Source organism: Mastigoproctus giganteus, chromosome 2 (genome assembly GCF_048544385.1).
Source record: "Mastigoproctus giganteus isolate SK-2022 chromosome 2, ASM4854438v1, whole genome shotgun sequence".
In the NCBI taxonomy this organism is placed as follows: Eukaryota; Metazoa; Arthropoda; class Arachnida; order Uropygi; family Thelyphonidae; genus Mastigoproctus; species Mastigoproctus giganteus.
Window position 1 is genome coordinate 174,654,221 of NC_143576.1, and position 25,999 is coordinate 174,680,219.

The 25,999-nt window shown below is 37.2% G+C and overlaps 1 protein-coding gene across 1 annotated transcript in view; it reads left to right on the forward strand.

Moving 5' to 3' along the window:
- Positions 1-25,999, forward strand: part of Tbcd (tubulin folding cofactor D) — a 256,208-nt gene that overhangs the window by 11,174 nt on the left and 219,035 nt on the right. The window contains exon 2 of the mRNA XM_090389645.1: positions 17,185-17,369. Within this exon, the coding sequence (XP_090245771.1) occupies positions 17,185-17,369 (185 nt within the window). The remainder of the gene's footprint in view (positions 1-17,184; positions 17,370-25,999) is intronic.

A 25,999-nucleotide genomic window follows, 5' to 3' on the forward strand; every position in this document is an offset into this window, starting at 1 on the left:
TCTAGGGCATTGTTTGTAATCCATCGTGTGATGGTGTCTAATCCATTTTCCAGTATTTCGCAGTCTTGTGTTGATTTGATGGTTTTGTATATTTTCAAGTCATCTGCATATGCGAGCACTTTGATGTCTACCTGTTGCATACAATCTTGTATGTCATTAATATATATTGCAAAAAATAGTGGTCCAAGAGGAGAACCCTGTGGGACTCCTCTTTGTATAGGAAAAGTGGAGGAGTAACTTCCTTCAAAAAGAACTCTGCTTTTCCTGTTGTAGAAAAAGTTTAACATAAGTGATAAGGCATTACTTGATATACCTATGTGCTTTAATTTGAGGCACAGCAAGGTTTTTTGTAGGTCCAGATATAAAATATCTATCTGATTGTTATTATCAAGGCTATCTTTGATGTCATGTTGTATGGAGAGTAGGTTGGTCACTGTTGACCTGCCCATAAGGAAGCCATGATGAATGTGGCTGAATTTGCTTTTCATAAAGCAGCAGAGCTGAGAGTATAAGATGTTCTCAATGACCTTGCTTAGGGGGTTAGCTTTGTGTATGGGTCGAAAGGAGGCAGGGCTGTCTTTTGCACCACTTTTTAAAAAGTGGGGTAATGGTGGTTTCCTTTAATCTTGCAGGGAGTGATCACTTTTTGAAAATGGAATTTATCTGATGTAGAAGTTGTTGTTGCAGGACAACAAAAGCAGTGTTTCCAGAGGGCCATGGGAAGATTGTTAGTGTTTGTGTCACAGCTTAATTTGAATTTATTGAGGGTATTCAATATCTGAGTGACACAAAGTCTCTGATATCCCTGCAATGTTTGCATTTGATGACTTGACCAACAATTTAAATTCATCAAATTTATTTATCATGCTCCTACCATTAGGGTTCATTTATGTATACATGCACCTGTTCTTATTCTTAGTTATCCTGAAATAGTTTGTATTGGAATAGATATTGTGCTTACAGGTCTGTAATTACTATGCCCTCTGATCCCTCCTCCCTGTGAATAAGAAAGACATTTGTATATTCTTAATCTGTAGAGATATATCCTCTATCCAAAGTTGCTCTTGTGATTAAGATAAAAGGTTGCTTTCCCATTATTCTGCTTCTTGTAATGTAATTGGAGTGGATTGATTCCTTGACCTTCCTCATTACTTTTAACTTCAACAATTTCCTTCCATTTTCTTCAGTTTACTCAAAGTCATTTACATTCAAGTTATAGCTTAGCATTAGCATTAGTAGAGGCATATGATGCAAGAAAGCAAGCTTATGCAGCATCAGCCAAAAAAAAAAAAAACCCGCTCCCATTTCACCTCTCCGTTTGTTCCAAATACCTGTCCAGCTCAGCCTTAAATTTATTTAGGCTATCAGCTTCCACAACAAAGGATGGAAGTCTGTTCCATCAACCAACTACCCGCTGGCTAAAGGCAAACTTCCGCACATCTATCCTACATCTGTCTTTCCTCAATTTGAATTTATGCCCTCTCAGGTGATTATTCTGAGCAAGAGGAAGAATCCCATCAGCATTGAGGGGACTTAGTGCACTTCTACAGTGGTGTACAAAAAAACTGCATCACTTGTGAATTTTGCAAATAATGGGTTGCGGAAACGTTCGAAATGCATTTGTTAGATGGGTTATATATCTCTGTGTATGAAATCCAATAAAAAGACTCAACCTGATATACCTAACTGCCATAAATATTTTCCCAAAGGGTAAAATATGTAGTTAATGGAAATATGAGAAATCATGTAAATTGCAATCATGACAACCAAACATACATTTTATTGCATTTATGTGTACAAACTGAAATGACAAGTTAACATAATATTATTGTGTACTGTAAATCAGTAAAACAAGTCCTCAATATTTTGTTGTTCCTCCTCGAGCTGCAATTACAGCCTTGCAACGATCTGGCATGGAGTTAATTAACTTCTGGATATACGGTTGCCCAATTTTGTGGTACAATGATCTTGTCGATCTTACTTCTGAGCAATTTTAGTCAACATTATGTACCAGCAATTTTCAATAGTATTCAAATATGGCAACTACAAAAAATCCCACTTGATCATGAAATAATCATGTTTGTAAACAATTTCTACAAAATACAAGAGCAATAGTAAAATTCAACAACTTTAAAATAGAGAAAGGAGTCAGGCAGGAATGCCCTTTATCTCCATACCTATTTAATATCTACCTAGAAGAACTAATGAAATTAATTGAAGAAAAAAGAGGCACAATATAAACGACATAAAATATGCAGATGATATTGTGATTTTAACAGAAACCAAAGAACAACTAAAAGAAATATTAACAAACATCGATAAAGGAAGCAACAATTATGGAATTAATATAAATAAAACCAAAGTAATGCAAATTGGAAAAAACATAGAAGACATAAACATAAATATCCAAATCAACAAATAGAACAAGTACAAAAATTTGTATACCTGGTCTCTCTAATAACCAGAAACCTAAGTAATATTGACCAAATTAATCACAGACTGAACATCAGATGGACAAACATGAACAAACTCAAAAACATATGGAAGAGCAATAAAATTTCAAATAGTCCAAAAATTAAACTATATAAAACTGTCATCATACCCACAGCAACTTATGGATCAGAGAATTGGAGAATAAATAAGAAAGAAAGGCAAAAAATAATGTCATCTGAAATGAGATGTCTAAGGAAAATCAATAAAACAAATTGGAGAGAACATAAAATTAATGAACAAGTAAGGATAGATCTAAATTTTGAATGCAGAATAATAGAGCAGATCTACAAAAAACAACTTCAGTGGTTTGGACATGTGAACTGGATGAAACAACACAGGCTGCCTAATGGAGTATTGACAGAAAGTATTGGAGATAAGAGACCACCAGGAAGACCTGGTGGTCTCATAAGCGTGTATCAACAAATGATGCAAGATTCAAGAGATCAACAACAATGGAGGACGATATCTAAATAGGGATTCAACCCATGCTGTTGTTTGTTTGTTTGTTATTTGGTTTTTAGGAGCATTAGCAACTAAGGCCATATTGCTCCGGGGATATGTGGTGGTCATTCCCTGACCTTTCCGCATCCTCAGTATTTGGTGGTCACAGGCTCGAACCCTGGTCTAATCAAGCAGCGTGTGCTACGCACTGCTGCTCCTGCCCACCTGGCTACGGAGGCACCCTCAACCCGTGCCAAACAGAAGAGTAGAATGATGATTCAAATGTGGACTGTTGCTGGGCCAGTCCAACACTGTAATGCCAGCATCATTTCTGAGGTATGACTGCACCTTAAGGAGAAAAACAAGGGAAAACATTGGTATAAGTCTGTTTTAAGCCTTGTGAGACCAGAAGGCAAACTCATCATTAAATCAAAATAGCATAAAACTAACCAATTTTGTGGCAAAGTGCTGAGTCCTGCTGAAAATGCAGTTTTGGACATCTGTGTGGTGATCCCTAATAACGGGTTTCAGGCACTCCTCCAAGATAGCAGTGCAGGTTTCTGCATTCACCGTTCTGTTGATAAACTTAATTTGCCCCATCCCTTTGCTTGTTAGGCATCTCCAGACCATCTGAGTCGCCTCCGTAGCCAGGTGGGAAGGAGCAGCAGTGCGTAGCACACATTTCTTGATTAGACCGGGGTTCGAGCCCATCACCACCAAATACGGAGGATGCGGAAAGGTCAGGGAATGACCACCGCATATCCCGGAACAATATGGCCTTAGTTGCTAATGCTCCTAAAAACCAAATAACACACAAACAACAACAGACCATCTGACCGGCAGGGAACTTTACAGTCTGTGTTATGCAGTGAGGATAGTATGCCTCCGATTTTCGTCTTCTGACCTATCGCTACCCATCCGAGCCTTTCAGGTTGAATTTCAATTTGTCAGAAAAGATGACAGTGTCCTATTGCTCTTTTGTCCCTGAAACATGAGTTTTAGCCAAAGCAAGTCACTTCTTCCTTGTTTGTTGGGTCATCAAAGGCTTCTTCTTGAGCCATCTTTGGATAGTTTGTGCACTTTTTTCAACACCAGAGGCCATCTCAAAGTTCAGTTTTAGATCAGGACACTAACATGGTGATTATGAAGGCATAGCCGTTTCAAATATCAGTCTTGGGAAGCTGTAATCACTCTCTTACGGCCTGATTCAGGTCTTCTCTTCACATCACCAGTTTCATGCTTTAATTTCAGCACCTGGGATACTAGCCTATTTTTATCAGCAATAGCACGCATAGAAAGCCCTTCCTGGGACAGAGCAACAGATACACTTTTTTTCTTGATGTCAACTGAACATATGGAGCAATATTTACCCCTCTTCAAAACAGGGTACTAATGAGCGTGTACATCCTTCCAATGCCGTATTTATAGAAAAGGCCGATGCAGCACCTTGCAATTACTATCAGATGCAATAGAAGCGTTATCTGATACAATGCCTTTGCTTTGTGACAAAAAAAATGACTGTAATCAAACATTATCTTATACGTTTCACTACAAATGTTACTTTTTTTTTAAGGTGATGCAGTTTTTGTCTGCCACAGCAGTTCCCTAAAAACTTCACTCATTAACATAGATGCAAAATATTTATTCAATTTTTATCTGTAATCTGAACAGGATCATTAATAGTAATGTCATTCATAACTAGTGGGCAAGTGTGGTTCATCTCTTTCATTACAGTATATTAACATACGCAAAGCATTGTTTACTACTTTCAATTTTTAGCCAAACATTTCTTAAACAAGCTAAGCTACCTTAGCTTGTTTAACTGCCCATTAGTGACTTATTGCAAACTAGTTTTTGGTATTTGTATTGCCTGGGAATTTATATTAGAATAGAACGTAATATAAGCTCATATTGGATACTCAAAAAAAAAAAAACCTTGGTTATTTAGCATTAGCATTAGCAAAGGCATGTGATGCAAGAAAGCAAGTTTATATAAAATCACCAAAAAAAAAACACACACACACCCTTCTTATTTCACCCATTCTTTCACTCCAAATGTTTGTCTAGTGCTTGAATCTATTTAAGCTATCAACTTCTACAACAACAGATAGAAGTTTGTTCCAGCAATCAACCACCTGCTGGTTAAAGGCAAACTTTCACACATCTATTCTACAATCGTACCATGGGTACCTCCCCTGAGTCCAAGGAAGCTCTCATAATTATGGCTAACGGTTTGCTTACTTCCTTTGCTGCCTCCTTTAATATAACTGGGTAGATTCCATCCACCCCAGATGCCTTCAACAATTTCTCCTCCACTTTATTCTCAGTTATTACAAGATTATCTAGCTTACTGCCAGAGTTTAATACACCTCTGGCATTTCCCTCCCTGAATAATTCCTCCCATGTGAATGTGGATGCAAAATATTCATTTAGTTTGTTAGCTACCTGAGCAGGATCATGAACAGTTGAACCATCGATATCCAGTGGACCTATATGATTACAAGTGATTACAGTTATTACAAGATTATCTAGCTTACTGCCAGAGTTTAATACACCTATGGCATTTCCCTCCCTGAATAACTCCTCCCGTGTGAATGTAGATGCAAAATATTCATTTAGTTTGTTAGCTACCTGAGCAGGATCATCAACAGTTGAACCATCGATATCCAGTGGACCTATCTGATTCTTCCCTTTCCTTATAGAGTTTAAGCACAGAGTTTAAGCACAAGAACTCTGTGCTGTTTTTCTTTGCATCCTTTGCCAAAGATTTCTCGTAATCTGCCTTTGCCTGCCTAACCTCCTTTTTGACTTGGTTACAGACCAGCTTATATCTATCATAGGCTTCTGTGTCACCTGTAAATTTATATGTATCCCATGCATTTTCTTCTCTGCCACATGTCTGATTAGTTCATCTGACATCCATTTAGGCTTAGATCTTGATCAATATTTCTTAGTTGGTATGAAAAGTCTAGTAGTTTCCAAGATTAATTCTTTGAATGCTTCCCATTTTGAATCTGCTGTTGGTCCCACTGTATAAAATTTAAATACTGTCTCAGACCACCGTAGTCACCTTTACAAAAACAAAAACCCTTCCCTCTACCTCTGATAATAGTTGCCTCTTTGAGTAAATCCCACTTCAGCACACTGTGATCACTGCCACCTAGTGGTTCCTTTATCTGCAGATTCTTAATGTATGAAGAATCACTACTGATAATCAGATCAAGAGTATTACTCTCTCTAGTTGCCTCCAGAACATGCTGCTGTAGAAAAACAATCTTCCAATAAATCCACAAAAGCCTGGCTAGTGTGTGATGTGAGTGACCAACCCACAAATTCCTGTCAATATCTGCGAAATTTCCCCCCCATTATAATATACTCTGATTTACTGGTCCACTCTATTTCTCTGTACAGTTGTTTATTATACTCATCAGAGTCATTAGGCCTATAACACACTTCTCTTAATTTTGCCTTCCCAGTGCTTATGTCCCACCAAACTGACTCAACACTGCACTGTCCAGGCATGTCGACTGGCTGTACTTCCTTGGATTTTGTGTTTCTTAACCAATAGGAAAACCCCTCCTCCCTTCCTATCCTGTCTATTCTTCCTGTACACATTGTACTCCCCTAATTCCAGTTCTGCATCCTTATATCTGTGTGACACCACATCTCTGTTATCCCAACAATATCTGCCTTTGAAATTTTGACCAACACCTCAAATTCATCAAATTTATTTACCAAACTCCTAGCATTGGTGTACACACAAGTATACATGCACCTGTTTCTGTTCTTAGCTACCCTAACACAGCCCATGTATTGCAATTGTTAACTCATTGTTTTAGATATATGCTGAGGTTTTCTAGTTATAAAATACGACATCCTAATGTATATTATTAATGTATATAAAATAAGTATATTATTTTGTATTTAACCTGTAAATAATATTTTATTCATCTTTATTTTATAAAAATATTGAGGACATATATCTCAAGTAGGATCCTTTTTAGTATGAACTCCTACACAGATTGTACAGTTCTCCAAACTGACTTTTTAGAGAACTAAGTTCTTCTATAAGATGCAGCTGAAGACTTCCTCTTTGTATTATCATATTTTTTTAGTAGAAAAGTGAATAATTAAATTATTTTTACTTACTGTATCCACAGAGAATCTTAATTCTGTTTCTGTGTATCTATCTTAGTATTATGAGCAGTTTTCTATTATATTTTAATATAATATAAAAAATAGAAGAAAATACTTCTTTTACAACTAATTCAAATACTTTGCCATTCAAGGTTTTCATACCAAATTAATTATTTTTTTTTTTTAACGCTCAAGCTTTTGGTCTAATCTGTTTATATAGCATGCTTATATTTTTTACCATTCATGTTTTTACTTATCAGTTGTAGCATTTTGTAAATGCCTTTGTGTCTAGTACAGTGGTTATGAGTGCTGTTTTTCCATGCTTTCTGGAAGAGACTGGTTCAAATCCTTTTGAGAAGGGAATAAGTGTGTAGTCTTTTTTTCAACCATTATTTAGTTAGCCTTGGCTATTGGTTTCAAAGTGTTTTACCAAGTAGCTCAGGTTTTTCATTGAAAAACATATAAATGAATAGTGAAATACATGAAATTAATGACACAACACATTGACACTTCATGGCCATACACAAACATTAAAGTGAACATTAGCTTATGTTTTCACATGCATAAGCAATGTGTTCAAAAATATATATATGTTGCTTAATTAATAACACTGGCTAACATGATATTTACCTGCACTATTAGCCATTTGCAGTCAATTTTTATGTGCAGATTTCAAAAATAATTCTTAAAAAGTTTCACATCATGTCAACTTCTACATGTACAGAATTTTCTGTTTACTCATAATACATACATCTTACTTCAATTTAGGGAATTAAATATAATACTGATCTATTGTATTATGCTCAAATAATAATGTCTATATGTGCTTATAGTGGTAGTAATATTGTCAATGTTGTCTGTCTGCTTTGTATCTCTCTCTCTCTCATTCATTCATTCATTCAGTAGCAGAAAGACCTTGTAGTGTGAGTTGTGTATAGTTTATTTTATTAATAACAAGATACACAAGTAACCATTAACAGTGTATCTGAGAGCAGAACAATAAGTAGAGCTGATAACAATAATAATAAATCTAACAGTAAGATAAACCATTGATATTATCTGCATATCTAGTACATATTGTTTGTTATTTCTTATTTTGCTTAGCATTGTATTGTTAAAATGTTTAAGCAGAAGCTAAGGAAGTATCTGAATCACCCTTCCAATTTCTCCTACATGTGTGAAAGGTTTACAACAGAAACTCAGAGGAAGAAAATCTACAGTATTAATAAATGGGCATATTCTTTGTACTTTGGTTTCAAGACTGCTGGTGATTAGGACAAAACTTTGGCTCTGCATACATGCTGTATTATCTGCACCACAAATCTGAGGATGGATATGGCTAACAGGAAATTACAATAAGCCTTTTGCTGCCCCTGTGCTGTGGCAAGAACTGCACAGCCCCATTGACCATTGCTATTTCTGCATGACAGAAATATCACAGATGGCCAGAAAAAGCAAGTATAGCATCAAATATCCTAGCATAATAAGCCCAATAAGGCTTATTGCACATAACAGATCTGCCAAAATCGTGGGATAAAGGAAGCAATGATGAATATAACAAAGATTCTTGTGTTGGAGACTTTGCTGGACCATCTGCTTCAACAGATTTGGACTACATAAGAAAATTATAACATACTGCACTTAATCGAGCAAAAGGAATTGAATGACTTAGTTTGTGATTTAAAGTTGTGTAAAAGAACAAGCAGAACTCCTTCGTTCTTGGTTACAACAGTGAAAGTTACCTGAAGCAGGAATTAAAATTGCAGTATATCAAAAATGTCACAAAGTGTTTTCACAATATTTCATTTTGGAAGACGGTAGGTTTTTCTCTAAACATATTAGTGATCTGAATGAATAGGGCATTACATTAATCACAGAAATCCTAATGAATGGCATATATTTATTGATGATTAAAAATTAAGTTTAAAAGGAGTTTTGCTGCACAATTGGAAATGCATTCCCATCAGTTTCTCTACTTCATGCTGCTATTGTCTTGAAAGAAACAGGAAAGTACTCCTAAGATCCTGAGTGCAGTAAGGTATGGTTTTGCTTGGAATGTCTGTGCTGATATTAAGAATTGGGATTACAGATTAGTGTACAGGAAGATTTCACAAAATACTATTGTTTTATACATTTTTGGGAGTGAATGTACAACAGAAAAACATTATATTGTGTGTAGCAGTAGGAAAAGAGGGAGGAATTTTTACCAGTGAGATTTAATATAAAATATTATCCATTGGTTGAACCAAAAAAGGTTCTTCTACCTTTGCATATGAAGCTTGTATTAATGAGCAATTTTATTAAGGACCTAGATAAACAAGAAAATGGATTCCTAAGGGCAGTATTTCCCAATTAATAAGGTGCAAAACTGAAAGAAGAATTTTTACTATGTTTCAAATAAAGAAATTTCTCAAAGATGATGCATTTAAAACAAAGCTACAGGATATTGAGGCGCCTCCGTACCAGGTGGGCAGGAGCAGCAGTGCGTAACACACGCTTCTTGATTAGACCGGGGTTCGAGCCCATGACCACCTAATACGGAGGATGCGGAAAGGTCGGAATGACCACCGCATATCCCCAGAGCAATATGGCCTTAGTTGCTAATGCTCCTAAATAACAAAACAAACAAACAAACAAACAAACAGGATATTGAACTGGCAGCTTGATAATCATTTAAACAAATTGTGATTGAATTTCTTGGAAGATTGAAAGAAGATAATTATGAATCTCAGGAGGAATCAAATTTACTGAAAATTTTATAAAGATATGGGCCTGCGAATTCTTTTGAAAATTGAAGTCTGAAAATTCTTTTTCTTCATTCCTATCTCAGTTATTTTTCTCAAAATTTGGGAGTTGCAAGTGAATTACCCTTAATGCCAACTTGCCCTTAATGCCATACTGCTCCAATTTGTACAGTAGTCTTTCATGTGCAACAGTATCAAAAGCTTTCCTGAAATCCAAGTATATCATATCAAAATTATTTTTTGCATCCACAACTGTGATGTGGTTCCTTCGTGACAACATCATAATATCCAATCAAATTGGTCACACAAGACTTCCCCTTATCAAATTCATGCTGCTGAATTATTACTGCTCTTTTTTTTTTTTTACCTTGTTTAGATGATCCTGCAATGCTTCGTTAAACAGTGACTCCATCATTTTCCCTGGAACAGAATTAAAACTAACAGGTCTGTAATTAGTTGTGCCAACCTTTGATTCTCCTTTGTGAATTGGAGATTTTTGCACCATCTCCAGTCTGTGGGGACTTCCCCTGAGTCCAAGAATGCTCTCATAATTATGGCTAAAGGGTTGCTTACTTCCTTTGCCACCTTCTTTAATATAACTGGATAGATCTCATCCACCCCAGATGCCTTTCTTATTTTTAACTTCAACAATTTCTCTTCCACTTTGCTCTCAGTTATTACAAAATCATTTATCTCCCTATTAGGCGCCTCCGTAGCCAGGTGGGCAGGAGCTGCAGTGCATAGCACACGCTTCTTGATTAGACTGGGGCTCGAGCCTGTGACCACCAAATACGGTGGATATGGAAAGGTCAGGAAATGACCACCGCATATCCCCAGAGCAATATGGCCTTAGTTGCTAATGCTCCTAAAAACCAAATAACTCCCTGTTAGAGTTTAATAAACATCTGGCCCTCTCCTCCTTGAATAACTCCTCATATTTGAATGTAGATGCAAAATACACATTTCGTTTGGCAGTTATCTGAGAATCATTATCTACAACCAAACCATTGATATTAAGTGAACAAATCTGATTCATCCCTTTCCTTTTAGAGTTTATATAACTAAAGACGTCTTTGTTGTTTTTCTTTGCATCCATTGCCAAAGATTTCTCATCTGCCTTTGCTTGCCTAACCTCCTTTGTGACTTGATTACAGACTAGCTTATATATCATAAGCTTCTGAGTTGCCTGATCATTTATATGCATCCCATGCATTTTTCTTCTCAGCCACAAGTCTAATTAGTTCATCTGACATCCATTTGGGCCTAAACCTAGAACAGAATTTCTTAGTTAAAACAAAAAGCCTAGTAGCTTCCAAGATTACTTCCTTGAATGCTTCCCATTTAGAATTATTTTCTGTTGGTAACATCATCAGTTGGTCCCACTGTATAGAACTTGAAAAATCTCTGAGACCACTGTTGTCACCTGTACAAAAGCCCTTCCCTTTACCCCTGATGGTAGTTACATCTTTGAGTAAATCCCACATCCGTACACTGTAATCACTGCTACCTAGTGTTGCTTTATCTGTAAATTCTTAATGCATGAATAATCACTGCTGATAATCAGATCAAGAGTGTTACTCCCTGTTGGTGCCTCTCCAATATGCTCCTGTGGAAAACAATCATCCAATTAATCCACAGAAGCCTTGCTAGTGTGCATGTGACTAACCCACAAGTTCCAGTCAGTATCTGGGAAGTTAAAATCCCCCATTATAAGACACTCTGATTTTCTGGCCCACTCTATTTCTCTGTATAATTGTTCATTGTACTCATCAGAGTTATTAGGCCTATAACAAACTACCTACTAACAAACTTCCTAATGCTTATGTCACACCAAACTGACTAAACATTGCACTGTCCATCTATATCAACTGGATGCACTTCTTTAGATTTTGTGTTTCTTAACTAAAAGCATAATCCCTCCTCCCCTTCCTATCCTGTCTATCCTTTCTGTACACATTGTACTCCCCAAATTCCAATTCTGCATTCCTATATGCATGTGATACCACGTCTCTGATATCCCAACAATATACACCTTTGGTGTCTTGACCAGCACTTCAAATTCATCAAATTTATTTACTATGCTCCTAGTATTGGTGTACATGCACTTGTATTGGTGTACATGCACTTGTATTGGTGTACATGCCATCAAGTTTTGCTATGCCATCATAATTAGCTATATCGTTAGCTAAATACAAAGACATATGCCCAAAAAGTGAAATATTTATTTATTTTGATTTATAATACTTATTTATTATGATTAAAACCCTACTATTCTTCTGTGCTATGATATTCCCACCAAAAACACCAATATGATAGCAGTACGAATAGTGAGTTGTAACATAAAGTCACTAGCTAAATTTAAAAAATATGCTAATGAATGCTACTAAGCCTATTTAATCTATTTGTAAAACACAAATTAATATATTAACTAATCAAAAGTATGATAAAATACTAAAGATATATGCTCAAAAGCTGATTAAACCTTCAAAATACATATTTATTACAATCTAAACCCTAATATTCTTCTGTGCTGATGATATTCCTGCCAAAACACCGGCATTGATAGTGGTATGAGTAGTGAGTTGTAACTTATAAATTCACTAGCTATATTTAAAAAATAAGCTAACACTACTAAGCCTATTTAATATATTTGTAAAAATACAAATTAATACGTTAACTAATCAAAAATACAATAAAATTTCAAGGAAAGCTTATCCATTTGCACCAGCTACAGAAGTCTACATTTTATTAACCCCCCCTTTAGCCCAAAAAATACTCAGTGTACTTGAAATATATCCAAAATATGTTTGAGTCATTGAATGTACTGAGTGAAGGGTTTGTAGCTGTCCCATTAAATTCACTAGACTAACTTTATTTATCATGGTCAATATAGTGCTTCTTTAATTAAAAAAAATAATAATAAATAATAATTCATAACACCACTCTGGTGCATTCCACTGGAAGACAGATTATATTAAAAGTTTCTTGGATTCTGATTTCTAAACGTTTACAAGTATGCAAAAGTTCCAGTTAATAGTAACATGAAGCAGATGATTCCTAAAGATTTTCATTTGCAGCCATCATCATTGGGGCATATACCTTAATAGCTATGGGTATCACCTAGGTAAATAAGTTTCATGTACATTTTCATCATTGCATGCTTTTCATTTCAACAGCCCTTACAGTTTAAAGTAGTGATGGCATAATCATATCATTTGTAATCAATTATTTCAATAATTAAATAATTATTATAACAGATTATGAAATAAAAAGCAAGAGTAAAAAAAAAAATAAATAAATGCTAGAGTATAGAATTGAACTAATGTTAACAAAACTAAAGCTAAAGCTTGGCATTAGTCAGTCCTCGTATAACATGATAGTTATGTTCCTAGAAACCTTCATGCAATGCAAAATCATGCAATGAAAACAACAGGCCCTATGGGGAAAATAGGGTTATAGGGTTGCCGACCACCCAAGATTGGACACACATTTGTAACCAAAACATTACCAAACACAATAAATAATCGTAATAAAACGCTTACACAGTTGAAAATGTAAAATTAATAATTTAATCATTTAAATTTAGATTCTTACCTTAAAAATAAATGAAGACAGCTTGAGGGAAAGGGCTTGAGAAAGGGTTGAAGCACCGGAATTATGGGGAAAGTGGCGGCAGGTTATCATCATTATCGGAACTGGGAGGTGGAGGAGATGCCGATGAGGACTTTGGACGAAATGTGGTCACGCCAGAACTACAGGGCTGTGGCTCATTTTCTGTCTCTTTCTTGGGTGTTTTCATAAAAAAAGACATCTAGTTTCTGTTGTTTCGCAGTCTTCCTTCTTTCACAAAGCAGCTGCTTATATGGCTCCAAAGTAGATTGAATTGTATTGAATGCAGAAAGAAGCAGAAGTGCTCTTCTGCTTCTTTCTGCATTATAATCGCTATCTTTCAGCCATTGCATACTTCTCTCAAATGAATTTAAAACTGAAGATAACTCTGAAGTAGAAAGCTGTTTTATGGTGGCGTTCAGGCATTCAACTTCATTGTCTTCCTCATCTTCCACCTGCCCTCCAACAACAAGTTGTTGCAGTTCTTCAGTTGAAAGTTCTTCATGAGACTGAAGCAACCCTTTTAAATCTTCTTCCTCCAATTCCTCAAAGCCAACCTGCTTTGCGAGGGCAACACAATGTGCTTTTAATTTAGGAAGCTTGTTTACAGGATCAAAGCCTTTAAAATTACATATAAAATCTGGTAAAAGAGGCCGCCAAACACCATGTAAGCATTCTTTTGTCACTTCCAAGCCTCCACAATTATGTAAATTGCATTCTTTATGTTGAATCATTTCCAGAAGTCTTTAACTGTTGGTGCATTTTTACCCTCTGTTTCTGCTATCAGCATCTTGTGTAATAGTGTTTAAAAGCAGCAATTACTCCTTGGTCAAGTGGCTGGATAAGAGATGTTGTGTTTGGTGGTAAAAACAGGATTTTAATGTTTGGTGACAGTTCAGCAAAGGTTGGAAGGTAACTTGGTGCATTGTCCAGAATAATTAAAATCTTAAAATCCAAATTTTTCTTTTTGCAGTAGCTTCGAAACACATCCTCAAACACATGTAGTAGAAGGTCAGTGAAGATCTGTCCTGTCATCCACCCTCTTCTGCTGTTCCTAAAGTAAACACCCAGGGTAGTCCTTACGATCCCTTTTAACGCTCGTGGATTGGCTGCATGATAAACAACAACAGGCTTCAGTTTCAAGTCGCCACTTGTATTTGCTCCTAACATAACGGTCAGTCTATCCTTAGCAGCCTTGAAGCCTGGAGCTCGTGCTTCCTCTCTTGAGATATATGTGCATGATGGCATTTTTTTCCAATACAGTCTGGTTTCATCAAAGTTGAAAATTTGCTGCAGTCTATAGCCCTCTTCCTCAATTAGGTTTTTCATTATCGGCAGAAATGCCTTTGCTGCTGCTTCATCTGCACTCGCAGCTTTACCTGATAATTTTACATTGTGGAAAGCGTGATGTTTCCTGAAATTATTGAACCAGCCACTGCTGGCAGTAAAGGGAGGCACTTCTTGAGGGTTTTCAGCTTTATTTCTGAGGTCTTCAAATATTGCCAATGCCTTTGCTTTTATCATGAGCAAACTTATTCCTGATCTCTTCTTTGTTTGATCTTCCATCCAAACAGATAAAAGACATTCCATCTCTTCCAATTCTTTGTGTCTTGATCTAATTGATTTTGTTACACTTTGTGTTGTTCCTGCTATGAAAGTTGCTTTTATTTTTTTCTGAATTCTTTCTAATTGTTCTCAGCATTCCCTCATTTAGGCCTGTATCACATACAATATCGCATGTTTCATTCTGCTCAAAGCTCTTCACAATTTCATATTTTTCTTCTATCGATATTGCTTTTCTTTTTCTCTCTGAAGTATTTTCACCAGAATGCTTCCTTTTCACACTTTTTTCAAGTATTTTACTCATTTTTCTTGAGAATAGAGCACAAGTATAAAAAGAACAAAAATGAGGAGGCAAGTTTGATATACATAAACGCACAGCGAACAAGTAGCAACTGAATAAACGATGCAGTGCCCGTGTAGAAACTGAATAAACAGTGCAGTAAAGGCAGAAACACCATTTTCACATATTACATGCTTACGTTTTACTAAAGCACATTTCTGGAGGTCACTACCATAAAAAATAAAAACAATTTGCAGTTTCTGGTTTATTTGGGGTTCCTGCTAGTGGAGTTTCTGTAGGTTTTTACGTTATTATGTGAAATGTGTTTTCCCTTCCACGAACTCATAAAAACAAAAAAAAAAATTTCAGAATCTTCTCTTCATTCCTACTGTGTTGTGTTCAGTTGGGGTGATTATGCCGCGTTCGGCTACCATTTCTTGTAAACACAGAGACGAATCATGCATAAGCAAATTACATTTGTGTTATATGCGACATTGTTCTCCTATTTATAAATCTTGTATGATCGAATTTGTGTAGCGTAAATGTGTTATACGAGGACTGACTGTACCTCATACTACATGTTCATTCTCACTCTTCCCCCCCCACACACACTCACTCACTCAGTGAAAACTGAATTACGACCACCCCACCTGTAATGAATTGTGCCCCATAACTCACTGTATAAAATGCTGATCAATTTGTACACTAGAGCAGCGGCAATTTGCATCAGGTTGTGCAAGTCAAAGTAGCAGTTATGGGATGTAGTAAAGATATCAAAGTTGTTTGTAAAGGGTATGATTGTGGAAGCTCATGCATTGGGTATTTCCATATCAGAAATGGCACATCTTGTCAGTTTCTGATAGTCCACTGTGGTTAAGATTTACAAACAAATGGTGTTGAACAGATCAAACCAACTCCGTTCAACAGAACTGTATAGAATTATGTGTATGTTCATGGTGAAAAAAAGGTGCATCACGTTAGAGGCTCAACGGCAGGTCAGTGTGTAGCAGTTGACATCACAATACAACATGGAAAAATGCAAGAACAATATCCCAAATGATGATGATGTGCAGCACACTCAGATGTATGGGGGATTCCACGGCAGATGACCCAAAAGATGCTCTCTCTCTCTCTCTCTCTCTCTCTCTCTCTCTCTCTCTCTCTCTCTCTCTCTCTCTCTCTCTCTCTCTCTCTCTCTCTCTCTCTCTCTCTCCTCACTGCTGATCATTATTGCCTGGTGCACAATGTCCAGGTAGGGGGTGGTTGCTTATTATTATGGTTGCCAGCCTGTTTTGCTGATAAGAGCTAGGACTCCTGGTGCATAGAGACCAACATTTCACTGGTGAGGTCTACCAGTAGCTCTTAGGAAGTAATGTGCACCCTGCCACATTGCATTTTTTCCAGACAGAAGCAAGATTTTCCATGATGATGATGCACTGTCATTGGGCTTGCACTATGCACAGATAGTTCGAGGAACACGGTGAAGTTATCACCCATCTTATTTGTTGTCCAAATTTTCCTGACCTCAATCTCTTGGAACAGAAAGTGAGACATATGTACACACCATCATCACCCACTGTGGAAAGCCTTGCAGGCAGCATGGCTGCAGATCTCTACAGATGTCTTCAGACATCTAGTGGAGTCATTGCCTAGGTGAATAACAGCTGTTATTTGTGTGAATAGTGGTGCAACATGGTATTAGGTAGGTGGTCATAATTCAGTGATCACTCACTGTGTGTGCACATGCATATATCTCTTCATTTATCAGAAATCAATAATGAGCAATATTAGATTATGCCGATTACTATTTTAAGGATTTGTGAGATTTGTTTGTATATTCTCTAAAAATTAATTGTATTCTAAAATACTTCTTACTGCCACTTGAATGTTATTAAGATGTTTTCTGCTTAATGCTAGGTGGCAGATCTTGAACCAGTTCTGACTTTACTAAATCAACAGGATCCCAAAGATCCAGAAACTTGGGAAAGCAGATACATGTTGTTGCTGTGGTTATCAATTGTAGTGATGATTCCTTTCCACATGACCAGACTTGATAACACAATTGATAATAGTGAACCAAAAAGGAAGCCTATAATGGAAAGGTGAGAATCCGTGTATAAGAATAATTTATTGTAAGGACTGTCATGTTGAGTTGTGAGTGTTAGAACTTCAAGATTCCAATCCCAACCTTTTTTTTTTTCTTTTATAAAGTAAAAAAAAGTTGTTAGTTGTATTACCTCAGGGGCTCAATGTTTGTACAAATCTGGAGTTCCTAGCTGAATTGAGTCTCTCTCTTTCTTCCAAGACATCGAAAGCTATCATAGCCTCTTTTTGAGGTCTGATCAAAAAATTTGGGAACTGATTCTGTATCTTGAAATCGCAGTAGGTTGCAACTTGTCACAACACATTCGTTGACCCATCTAGATATACAGGTGACCCCCCCACCGAGTGCGGGGGTTACATTCCGACCAACTTCTCCTCATAGTGATTCTGTGTTCGGCAGGGTATTGTTGTTATGGAAAAACCAGGGTTAGGTTCTGAAACTCAATGCCCCTGTTAATTTTTGTACTCCTAAAAAAGTCTGGATCTTCCTGCATAATCTTCTCCTTCAGGAACTTGGCTGCTTTTAGAATCTCTGGTATACCCTTGTTTGTTAGTTCAGGTTTCTTCTGCTCTTTCTTTTCTTCTTCTTCACAAACATCTTTATTGGAGTCCAGTAGTTCTTCTAACTCCTCATTTTTTAATTCCTCCTGATGGGAATGAATATGTTCTGAAATTTCTTCCTGCCCTATATCAATAAATCCCTCAACTCCAATAATGTTTGAAAGTTTTTTTAATAATTTTCTCAACTTCTGTCTGAATAATATTGAGGTCTTGTGAGTCACTTCCTGTTTCAGGGAGTTCTTCCACCAGTTCTTCATTTCAGTCCATGACTGTTAGATTATTTCAATACCTGTTAGTATTGCAAATTCAGCCCAACATTGGCACGCATTTTTATCTGGAAATTTTTCAATTTTATCAATAAGATTTTCCAAGCTTCTCCTCATATAATAAGATTTAAAAGTCGAAATGATCCCTTGGTTCAGGAGCTGTAAAATTGGCATTGTGTTCAAAGGAAGAAACACAAATTTTACATTTAGATTACAATCAAGAAGTGACACTGGGTGACAGAGCATTTTCTAAGATAAGGAGCACCTTGAATGATAAATTCTTATTTTTCAAATATCCTTCAACTTCAGGTACGAAACAATGCTCTATACCAGTGGTTCCCAAATGCTCTAAACCTGCAGTTCTATCTCACTAGGTATCCAAAATGCTAGCATTTGAGAAGATATTGTCACACAGTGACAATATTATCTCAAATTATTCCTTGAAGTGGATGAATGTGATTGTTGGTTTTTATCAAGATGCTACTAACATGTCACACATCTGCTGAAACCATGTCCTTTCTGTGAGAGCTCTTTAGTGAATGTCATATTTCCAGGAGGCTACGGCTCCTATTGTGATCTCCAGATTTTTCCTTCTAGGGGTGTTTAATAGGAATGGTCTGTGAGAATAACTTAACTTAACTTAAACTTAAATATAATAACTTAAACACACTGGATGAGCTGAAGACCTACGTTACAACAGTGATTGAAGATTCCCAGGTAGGGCTCTCACAAACCTTCCAGTGCTCTGTTCAAACCTGCAGAAACTCTCAACTTTCAAGCGGCACTTTCCCAACATCATAATCGGCGCACTGAGCTCAGCCGACATTGATTTTGATCTGTGGTCCAGTGATTTGGCATACAGGGAAAAAAAGAGAAAATCCATATTCACGTGCAGTCACCATTCCTGTAACTGGCATTTAAACTAAAACTGACTCCAAGATGTCTGGCAATTATCAAGAACTCAAAGCTCTTTAAGCTAATCTTATGTTGGAGAAGTGATATATTCGCTATGATTCATGTATTCTCTGAATGTTTTATGTATTTTATTGTTACTGAATGGCTGCAGTTTTTCTATTGCAATTTTCTATGTTTTATCAGCTCGTATGTAAATATAATTATTGTCTCCAATTAGATTGTTATATTCTTCTGAATGCCTGTAACGGGAATCGTATACTTGTAAAAAAATTTTGTGAATAAAGAATTTTATTATTATTATTATTATTATATTAGTCTTCTAATGCTGTGCAAGATGGCTTCAAACATAGGAAAAAAAAATAGTTGCATGCATTCACAAAAAATATGGCCATTTTCGATATAAGTGGTAATCACATTGAAATTATTTGTTGTTAATAAAATAAAGTAGGTTTTCCTGTGACTGCTTATGTGTACTTATGTTGTTGGTGTTACTTCAAAAATAAAGCTCTTTGATCTGGTTTGCATGACTTTTCAGTTACCCTTGATCCATTAATAAAAGGTAAAGCATTAGTATATATACTGCAAGCAGAATTAAAAAAAATAAATAAATAAAACTTTCCCCAGAAATAAAAAAGAAAGTTTGGTACTTAATCAGATTCCACATGGCCATTTTTTGTTATGATTTGGGATTCCATTACTCTTTGGTTAATTTTGGCACTATTTATACTGTATGAAGTTTAGTCAGCAGTCACTGTGGGTCATGATTAGACTTTGGATTATATGCAAATGCATATTATGGCCATTGTAGTCATGTAAATGCATATAACAAAATGCATTCAGCTTCAGCACATGTAAATACATATAACAAAAATATTATAAGCAGTACTTTATCATTTTTTTAAATATTGATCTCAGAAGTACATGGCAAGTCACTGTATTGCAATTAAGTTAATGTGGGATAATATTTCACTGAGTGTGGGAAAGTTTCTCAAAGCAGCATGGGAAATGTTTTTATGCTATTTTACTATTCATTTTCATGCTGTCGACTATATCAGATGAAACGTTTTTGTTAAACATAGCAAAAATTAAAGCTCTCACAAATTTTATATGGAAATTTCCACGGCATCACTTTTAACCAAGCCATATACTTCAAAAGAAGATAAAGTTGATTTTTCAAAGGATTTGTGGCTCACCTTAGTAATCAGCAATACCCCTTTCAATAAGTTAAACAATCAAGTCTTCCAGCAATTTCTTTTGAAAAAAATATTGTATAAATCAAAATATATTCCAGACAAAGCTACCTTGAGAAAGGATTATGGATACGTAACCTTAACATTAACCTTAATGGTTACCTTAATGTTATTTATGATGACATTATTCATGAAATTCTTCAAGATATTAGAGAAAATTCATTTGGATGTCTGTTAATGAAACGACAGATGTTTGTGGCTGTTATTTTGCACATTTTATATGTGGAAAATTAGATTAGCATTAGTATTAGCATTAGTAGAGGCATTTGATGCAAGAAAGCAAGCTTATGCAGCATCAGCCAAAAAAAAAAAAAAAAAAAAACCCACTTCCACTTCACCCCTCTGTTCGTTCAAAATACCTGTCCAGCTGAGCCTTAAACTTATTTAGGCTATCAACCTCCACCACAAGGGATGGAAGTCTGTTCCACCAACCAACCACCCGCTGGCTAAAGGCAAATTTCCGCACGTCTATCCTACATCTGTCTTTCCTCAATTTGAATTTATGCCCTCTCAGGTGATTTTTCTGAGCTAGAGGAAGAATCCCATCAGCATTGAGCATGCTTAAACCATTCAAGGCTTTATACACCTCTATCAGATCACCTTGCTGGTGCCTAGTCTCCAGACACTGTAATTTGCAAAACTTAAGCCTTTCTTCGTAAGAGCACCCCTTTGTTCCATTCACTAATCTTGTTGCCCTTCTCTGTACTCGTTCCAGCAGCTCTACATCCTTCTTGAAATGAGGCCTCCAGACCTGTATACAGTACTCTAGGTGTGGCCTACCATCGCCTTATACAATGGAATAATCACCTCCTTATCCCTACTAGAAAAATTCCTGTATATCATTGACAGTACTCCATGAGCTACTCTTGCAGCCCGTCTGCACTGCTCAGAGAACTTCATATCTGCCTGCACAACCACCCCCAAGTCCCTTTCATTCTCTACCACTGTCAGTGTAGTACCACAGAGTTGATACGTTGCTCTGGGGTTGCTGTTTCCCATGTGTAGTACTTTACATTTATCAATGTTAAACTTCATTTGCCACCTCTCAGCCCATCTGCTCAACCTTTCCAGATCCTGTTGCAGCAGCATAGTGTCAGTAGTGTCCTTGACAACCCTGCCAACCTTTGTATCGTCTGCAAACTTGGACATTAAGCCCGATATACCATCATCAATATCATTTATAAATACAGAAAACAATAATGGACCCAACACTGAGCCCTGAGGGACTCCACTAATAACATCAGTCCACGATGAGCAGTGTCCATTGATTACCACTCTCTGTCTTCTCCCCCTCAACCACCCCTTTATCCATAGCAGCAATTTGCCTCCAATGTCACACTGCTCCAATTTGTGTAGCAGTCTTCCATGTGCAACAGTATCAAAAGCCTTTCTAAGATCCAAGTATATAATATCAAAGTTATTCCCTGCATCCAGTTCTTTTGTGACTGCATCATAGTATCCAATCAAGTTGGTCAGGCAAGACTTCCCCTTAACAAAACCATGCTGTGTCTGAGCTATAACTGAAGTCTTGTCTAAATGATCCTGCAATGCTTCTTTAACCAGTGCCTCCATTAATTTTCCTGGAACAGAAGTTAAGCTCACAGGTCTATAATTACTTGTGTCAGCCTTTGATCCTCCTTTGTGAATTGGGGTCACATTTGCACATTTCCAGTCTATGGGTACCTCCCCTGAGTCCAAGGAAGCTCTCATAATTATGGCTAAGGGTTTGCTTACTTCCTTTGCTGCCTCCTTTAATATAACTGGATAGATCCCATCTACCCCGGGTGCCTTTCTTGTGTTTATCTTCAACAGTTTCTCCTCCACTTTACTCCCAGTTATTTCAAGATTCTGTAGCTTACTGCTAGAGTTGAATACACCTCTGGCATTCCCCTCGCTGAATAACTCCTCATGTGTGAATGTCGATGCAAAATATTCATTTAGTTTGTTAGCTACCTGAGCAGGATCATCAACACTTGACCCATCAATATCAAGTGGACCAATCTGATTCATCCCCTTCCTTCTAGAGTTTACATAAGTAAAGAACTCTTTGCTGTTTTTCTTTGCATCCCTTGCCAAGGATTTCTCGTAATCTGCCTTCGCCTGCCTAACCTCCTTTGTAACTTGGTTGCATATCAACTTGTATCTATCATAGGCTTCTGTGTCATGTGTTAATTTGTATGTATCCCATGCATTTTTCTTCTCTGCCATATGCCTCATTAGTTCATCTGACATCCATTTTGGCCTAAACCTTGAACAATATTTCTTAGTTGGTATGTAAAGCCTAGTAGCTTCCAAGATAAGTTCTTTGAATGCTTCCCATTTTGAATTTGCTGTTGGTAACATCATCAGTTGGTCCCACTGTATAGAATTTAAATACTGTCTCAGTCCATCGTAGTCGCCTTTACGGAAGCAATAACCCTTCCCTTTACCCCTAATGGTAGTTACCTCTTTGAGTAAATCCCACTTCAGCACACTGTGATCACTGCCACCTAGTGGTTCATTTATCTGCAGATTCTTAATGCATGAAGAATCACTGCTGATAATCAAATCAAGAGTATTACTCCCTCTAGTTGCCTCCCGAACATGCTGATGTAGAAAACAATCATCCAATAAATCCACAAAAGTCCTGCTAGTGTGTGAGTAACCAGCCCCCAAATTCCAGTCAATATCTGGGAAATTAAAATCTTCCATCATAAGACACTCTGATTTACTGGCCCACTCTATTTCCCTGTACAGTTCCTTATTATACTCATCAGAGTCATTAGGCCTATAGCACACTCCTACTCTCAATTTTGATCTCCCAATGTTTATGTCACACCAAACTGATTCCACACTGCACTGTCCAGCGATGTCGACTGGCTTCACTTCCTTGGTTTTTATGTGTTTCTTAACTAATAACATAACCCCTCCTCCCTTCCTATCCTGTCTATCCTTTCTGTAGACGTTGTACTCCCCAAATTGCAGTTCTGCATCCCTTATATCTGTGTGACACCACGTCTCTGATATCCCAACAATATCTGCCTTCGGTGTTTTGAGCAATACCTCAAATTCATCAAATTTATTTACTAAACTCCTAGCATTGGTGTGCACGCAAGTATACCTGCACCTGTTTCTATTCTTAGCTACCCTAACACAACCCATGTGTTTACTTGTACCGCAATGGCTCCCAGCAGTCTCTGAAATACCATGCATCTTGTTTTTCAGGCTTCTGCTCATTCTAATAGAAGCAGTGCAAGAATCTCTTTCACCTCTGCCAGTGGCTACTGTCAATCTATTGGTCTTTGTCTCCCCCCAAGCTAGCAGTTTTCCGACCCACCTAACACTGCCTCGATAGCATCAGCAAATATTCTTGCACCCTTTCTATTTAAGTGTAGAACCATTGCTTCCATATTTACTTGCTTGTAAGACCCTCGAAAAGGTGAATTACTCTACAATAGCACGATTTTTAATGATGCTTTGCAGTTATCGTGGCTAGAATCTACCCATATCGAAAGAGTGCATTTTTGTTAGTAATGCTCGATCTCATCCATGTTACTTTTGTAGCTCTTTTTTTTTTTTTTTTATGTGAACCCCAAACACGAGAGGCATTAGAACCTATAGTACTTAGTACCGTGCTTGGGTTGGAGACTGAGAAGACGAAAGAAGATATTTGTTGATATTGGACTTGAACTTCTGTAGATTGTAATTTTCAGGAAATACGTATGAAGGAAGGTTGTTCCAGAAAACGGCAGTTGAATGAATAAATGAGGAAGATGAAAAGTTGGTTCTGTGGGTTTGAAGTTGGACAGTAAATGGATGTTGGCTGGTGGCGGCACGTGTTCGGACTGTTTTGAAAGAGAGAGTGGGAATTATAGAAGCTAATTCAGAAGAACAGTGCCCATGGAAGTATCTGTAGAAGAGGCATGCAGCAGAAACAGTGCGTCTATGAGACAGCGAGTGGAGAGACTCTGTTAGAGATGAATCATTAATTAACCTAACTGCCCTCTTCTGAATGGAATCAAGAAGCCTGAGAGAGGTTTTGGGGGCACCACCCCAGATGTGGGAACAATATTCCATGGCAGGGCGGATTTGCGATTTATACAGAGTGAGCAGCTGTTTGGAAGAAAAGTAACAGTGAGAGTGAAAGAGAAAACCAAGTTTTTTAGATGCAGAGGAAGCAATATTTGTACCAAGAGAGATTAGAAGTCAGGGTAATCCCCAAAAGAGATATATCCTTTTGCCTAGAAATTGGAGTGTCACTAAAGATAAGCATAGGAGCAGAAGAATCCTTTTTGCGAGATATAAGACAAGACTGAGTTTTAGAAGGGTTGAAATCAACTAAGTTGTCTTTTCCCCACTGGAGAATTACCTGAAGATCGGCATTTAAGGAATTGGTAGCAGATTTTTGAGAAGTTGAAGCTGATTGAGCAGGACAAGGTTTCTCAAAATGGAAAGTTGAATGCAATGTGCTATCATCGGCAAAACTATGGATAGGATTTCCAGTCAATGGAAGAAGGTCATTGATATACAAGAGGAAAAGAGTGGGGGAAAGAACTGAACCTTGGGGGACACCGGCATTAGTGGAGAAGTTAGAAGACAGAGAGCCATCAACCATCACCCTCAGTGAGCGATCAGAGAGAAAACTGGATAATCAATTACTAAAAACAGTTCGCAAACCATAAGATGGAAGCTTGTTTAGAAGACCTTTATGCCAAACACGATCAAAAGCCTTTGAGATGTCAAGAGCAACTACTTGTGTTTCACCGAACCTTTCCAATGAATTAGTCCATAAATGGGTAACATAAGCCAGAATATCACCAGTGGATCGACACTGACGGAATCCATGCTGGTGATCGTTGATCAGACGGAAGGTTTCTAGATAGTTTAAGAGTTGGCGGTTAATTGATTTCTCCATTACTTTAGAAAGAGTAGAAGTAATTGCAATGGGACGATAATTGGATGGGAGGGATTTGTCACCCTTTTTAGGAACTGGCTGGATATGAGCAAATTTCCAAGCAGAAGGAAAAACACCTTTAGAATAAGAAAGTGAAAAAAAGCGGCAAAGAATAGGAGTAAGTTTAGGAGCACAGGTTTTGAGAACAGGTGGAGAAATACCATCAGGACCTGGAGCTTTCTTAGCATCGAGATTCATCAAAATCCTTCTGATATCCTTTTGACGGAAGATCACAGGAGGCATTGAATGGAGTGTGTTGGGAATGGTGGGAGGTGTTTTACCAAGATCATTAATACATGAGCTGGAAGAAAAATGGGATGCTAACAGGTCAGCTTTATCCTTGGCTGAAGTGACAACAGAACCATCTGGTTTGGACAGAGGTAGGAGCAGAAATGGGCAAAAGTTGCGGCCAATAGCTTTGGCAAGAGACCAGAATGCTCGGCTACCATTAGGGCAAGAAGCAAGTTTTCTACTCTTAGCCTGTTCAAACTTTAGTTTGGACTGATCAATAACTGCTCTATAATTGTTGCGAGCTTTGGTGTAGGCAGAAAATGAAACTGAAGAATTAGAAACAAGCCAATTACGATATGCAACATTCTTCTCTTGGACAGCCTTAGCACATTTATTGGAAAACCAAGGTTTAGATAAAGGACGAGATTTTAAAGTGGAGTGTGGGATAAAGGATTCCATTCCTGCAAGAATAA